Source organism: Urtica dioica, chromosome 3 (assembly GCF_054948205.1).
Source record: "Urtica dioica subsp. dioica isolate 48M chromosome 3, U.dioica_male_clone48M_v1_H2, whole genome shotgun sequence".
Taxonomy (NCBI): domain Eukaryota; kingdom Viridiplantae; phylum Streptophyta; class Magnoliopsida; order Rosales; family Urticaceae; genus Urtica; species Urtica dioica.
Genome location: NC_142758.1, coordinates 45,375,385 through 45,380,637, shown reverse-complemented (window position 1 = coordinate 45,380,637; position 5,253 = coordinate 45,375,385). Strand labels below are relative to the sequence as shown.

Genomic DNA, 5,253 nt, shown 5'->3' with positions numbered 1-5,253 from the left:
CTTGCTTAACTTTATCTTTTCACTTTGAATCTTACGTTACATACTGATATGAGATGAACATAAAAACTTTTATATATATTCTCATACCAAAAACATGACTAGAATAAAACATATATCTCAAATATACTTTAACATAACACCACATGGCATACAACACATAAATCACAAACTACTTCAACTAGTCACGCAATCAAATAACAAATCGCATACTCAAACATATAAATCTATAAACAAGTCATATCATGAATAAACACTCATCAAATTTATTTTGAACTAATCTGTGTTGCAGTGAGATTATTCTCACCTGGATATCGAGAGTTACGATCGTAGATCGTCGAAGGAATTGTACGCTCTAGGAGAATTAGAACCTAATCGGAATAAAAGACTATTGGGATCAGCTGAGAAAAGTATTCGAGACATATTTTAAGTTCTGGAAATTTTCATAAACGACATTCAACGTGAAATTACAAAAATACCCTTGGCTATTAGGGTTTCGGTGAAAAATAAAACTCTGAGAAAACTTCTGTAAAACTTCCAGTACGTATAAAACATAATTTAGATCACATTTTGTAAATGCATCATGGCCAAAATAAGTTTTAACTATTTATTAAAAATAGAAGAAGTGCTAAAATCTAACTTTAACATTTTTGTCAAAAACTGTCTGCGTACTGTTTTGAAAATAATCAGAAAATATTCTGTATTTGATAAAAATATTTTTCGATTAAAGGGTTAGATAGAAGACATTTAAACCTAATTTTTCTAAAAAGAATCAATGCAAGATCAAATTTGTTGAATCCACGGTAAGCGTTTAAAGTCTTAAAATCGGAAATAGGTATCAGGTCTGTGCGCTGATTTGAAAATAATCGGAAAATATTCTGTATTTCATAAATATATTTTTCAATTGCAGATTTGGATAGAAGAATCATAAACCTAACTTTTCCAAAAAGAATCAACGCAAAGAAAATTTTTGGAACCAGGGCAAGCGTTTAAAGAAACCGTTTTCAAAAAATCTGAACCAGAGAGAAAAGAAAGCATACCTAATTGGAGCTACGAATTTTTAAACCAAGAGAGGGATGGAGGAGGGAGAGCAGAGAAGAAGCGTTAAAAGAAGAGGAGGGGATGTTTAAATATAGCTTAATTAAACCCTAAAAGCCCAAACCCCAAAAGCCCAAACCCTAATCCTACTTCTAATATTAATATATTACTTATTAATTATTATATATATATATATATCTCTATATTTTTATACACGTACAAACCTAATATATATATATATATACCTACGTTATTAATCATAATATATATTTATAATATATTATGTTATTAGATTACTTACTATATAAATATAAGTAATACATATATTACATACTATGTATACATATTTATATATATATATATATATATATTAATTATACGTACAAACATTAAATTTACTTCATAATCATAATATCTATATAATATATGTTAAAGTATGTATATTTATACCCACATAATTTATTTATAATATATAACTTATATACATATATATATATATATATATATATATATATATATTATATCCCTATTTTGGTGTTCGAGTGACGTTAGTATTTTTTTTTATAAAGTAGTAGTGCATGATTTTATTTATGTGGTAGTTTCTGAAGTTTTTCTATTATGTATGCTTTAGTGTGTTTTTGAATTTAATATACTCTTTAGATTACAAAATATAGATATAATATATATAAATTATATATTATAATTAAGTTATGTGTGTATATATATACACTTTACATATATTATTATATATGTATATATATTATAGCTATATTTATAAAAGCTAACGGATATATATATAGCTATATATATAAAAGCTAACGGATATGTATATATGATATGTAAAGTTAATGTGTATATATATATACTTTATTTTATATTACTTAATATAATACACGATATTATACTTTTATACATATATAAAGGTTACGTGTATATATATATATAGCAGCGTGTATTTTTTTTTATAATAATAATTAATATATTAAGAATATAAGTAAGATGAGGGTATGGGCTTTTAGGGTTTGGGGTTTTAGGGTTTAATTAAGTCATATTTAAACATCCCCTCCTCTTCTTTTAACTCTTCTTCTCTGCAATCCATCCCCCATCCCTCTCTTGGTTTGAAAATTCGTAGCTCCTATTAGGTATGCTTTCTTTTCTCTCTGGTTCGGATTCTTTGAAAACGGCATTTTTAAAACGCTTGCCCTGGTTTCAAAAAAATATTTTTGCGTTGATTCATTTTGAAAAAGTTAGTTTTAAGTCACTTCTATCTAAATCTGTAATCGAAAAATATTTTTATGAAATACATAATATTTTTCGATTATTTTCAAATCAGTACACAGACCTGAGACTTATTCCCGATTTTCAGACTTTAAACGCTTACCGTGGATTCAACAAATTTGTTTTTGCGTTGATTCTTTTTAGAAAAGTTAGGTTTAAATGTCTTCTATCTAACCCTTTAATCGAAAAATATTTTTATCAAATAGTTAAATTTTAAAGTTAGATTTTGACAGTACGCAGACAGTTTTTGACAAAAATTTTAAAGTTAGATTTTAGCACTTCTTCTATTTTTAATAAATAGTTAAATAATTATTTTGGCCGTGATTCCTTTACAAAAAGTGATCCAAATTATGTTTTATACGTACTGGAATTTTTACAGAAGTTTTATCAGAGTTTTAATTTTTCACCGAAACCCTAATAACCAAGGGTATTTTCGTAATTTCACGTTGAATGTCGTTTCTGAAAATTTTCAGAACCTACAGTATGTCTTGAATCCTTTCCTTAGCTGATCCCCGGTAGCTTTTTATCCCAATTAGGTTCCGAGTCGTTTTGAGCGTCGTTTTCCTTCGACGAATTACGATCGTAACCTTCGATATCCAGGTGAGAATAATCTCACTACAACACAGATTAGTTCAAAATTAAATATGATTATTTTATAATTCATGTTATAGATTGTTTAAAGCTTTATATGTTAGAGTATGTTTTTCTTTTTGATTGTGTGATTGATTGTAGTAGTTGGATTTATGTTTGGTCAACTATGAAGCGTTAAGTTAAAGTAGGTTTTTGAGAATGTACATGGTTTATATTTTTTTTAGTCATGTATTGTATGAGCATATGTTTAAAAGTTTTTTTTTGATATGTCATATCAGTATGAAATGTTATCTTAAAAGTTAAAAGATAAAGATAAGTAAGGGAGTCGTATCGCCTCGAGAGGTATTAAGGAGAAGTTTCCCGGGCCGAGGCTCTAGTGGGGAAATTTCTCGAGCCGAGGCCCTAATAAGTTTAAAAGATAGAGCGAAGTGTGGGACTTTATAACCCCCATCTCTTCATATCTAAAGTGTACACTGAAATTGGTACGACTACCCTAGGGGAACCCCGAACTAAAAGTTGATAGAATCAAGAGAAGAAAGATCAAGTCATCAATTAGTTTTAAAATACTAATAATCGATTCATGCGCTGCATTACTCTTTTTTTGTGAGCTTTATATTATTCTCGTTGAGCGTAAGCTCATTTCTTCGAAAAAAATATACGTCTGTGTTGTAGGTAAACAACTTGCAAGGAACTGAGCATGGTGGACTAGCGGCACCGATAGCGAGAGGGTTGGGTCATGGATTCCATTCACGAATTAAGTCTTCCGCTACAAGTTATTAAAAAATAAAGTTTAAAGTTTTGTTTTCTTTATTAAGAAATAAGTCTTCCACTATGAGTTTTTAAGAAATAATTTTTAAAGGTTTTTATTTTCATTTACTTCGAAGTTTCAAAGAGTTTTATATTTTGGTTGAGATTTAGATTATGGATTATGTTTTAGTATATTTGCTGTTATGTTTTGTTTTAAATTCGTATTTTCAATTTTGGTTAACTACTTCTCATAAAGTGTTCAATATGCAATCATCATTTTTTTCTTATATGCTTTTGTTCCTTCTTTTTAAGATCTTTAAAATTTTAGTCCGCCTTGATTTGATGTGTTTTTTTTTTTTTTTTTTAAATTCCTCCAATTTTTCTAAAGAATTTTCTAAAGTATCAAAAGTAAGATAAGTAAGACGGTCCGAAAAGTCGGGTCTTCACAGTTGGTATCAGAGCAACGAACCTATGACCCCCTTCGCTATTCGATTGCACGGCTGTCCCCTACTCAAGTAAGTTAGTATTTTTTCTTTATATCTTAGTTGTAATTTTTTTTTAGATGAAAAACGCTCAAGCTACTCGTGGACAAAGTAAAGGTAGGCCACGAGGCCGAGGTAGAGGAAGAGGCAGAGTTACCGCTGATGTCCCAGTACAAGACGCTCAGCATGCCGCTCCGTTTCCCGCACAACAGGGAGCAGCGGAGAATCCCAACGGTCTAGCACCGGGACCTCAGCCAGCGGCCCAACCAGATCGTGCGGTGCTCGTTACTGCATTGCTGCAACGTATCGAAGCTCAAGAAGCAGAGATACGAGAGTTGAGGAACCACCTCCCCCAAGTGAATGGAAATGTGGGAGAGGATCAACAAGCACCACCAGCACCTCCTGAAGGCGTACCTCAGATGGGCCAAGTTGTTGTGGCTGATGATCTTTTCGAAAGGTTCAGGAGGATGAGAGCTACAGATTTTGAAGGATCGGTTGATCCGTTAGTGGCCGATGAGTGGATGTCAGAGATGAAGAAGATCTTCAAATTCATGAATATCTCGGAAATTGAGAAGGTCATATGCGCGTCTTTTGTTCTGAAGAAGGATGCACGATACTGGTGGGAGACAGTAGCAGCTAGAAGAGACACACGCGTTATGTCTTGGGACGACTTCATCGAGGAGTTCAACAGTAAGTATTTCAACATGCGCGCGATGAACACTCAACAAAAGGAGTTTACAGAGTTAAAGCAAGGCACGATGACTGTGACTGAAGCTGTGAGAAAGTTCAACCAGCTGGCAAGATTATGCCCTCACCTGGTTCCGACCGAGTCAGAAAGAGTTCAAAGGATGATGGGAATGTTCCGACCGGAACTAGCTCTAGCTATTGATAGTGGAAGTCATCCACCATCCACTGTTGCAAATTGTCTCGAACGTGCAATGCGTGCTGAATACCATTTGGTTCAAGTGAAGGAGGAGCGAGACCGGTACATCAAGGCACGGAAGGAAGAGAAGACTCAAAGCAGGGAATATGCAACAATAAGAAGTTCGACGAGCGTCTCTTCAACAACCAAGTCCATAAGGCACAATATCTCGAGAATGAAAACGGGAGGAAGAGGAAT

The 5,253-nt window shown here is 32.4% G+C and overlaps 1 protein-coding gene across 1 annotated transcript in view; it reads right to left on the bottom strand.

The window, feature by feature from the left end:
• Window positions 1–4,321, bottom strand: part of LOC149403090 (uncharacterized) — a 9,671-nt gene extending 5,350 nt beyond the window's left edge. The window contains exon 1 of the mRNA XM_089608625.1: window positions 4,291–4,321. Coding sequence (XP_089464751.1) covers window positions 4,291–4,321 — 31 coding nt within the window. The remainder of the gene's footprint in view (window positions 1–4,290) is intronic.
• Between the last annotated feature and the right edge of the window lie 932 nt (window positions 4,322–5,253).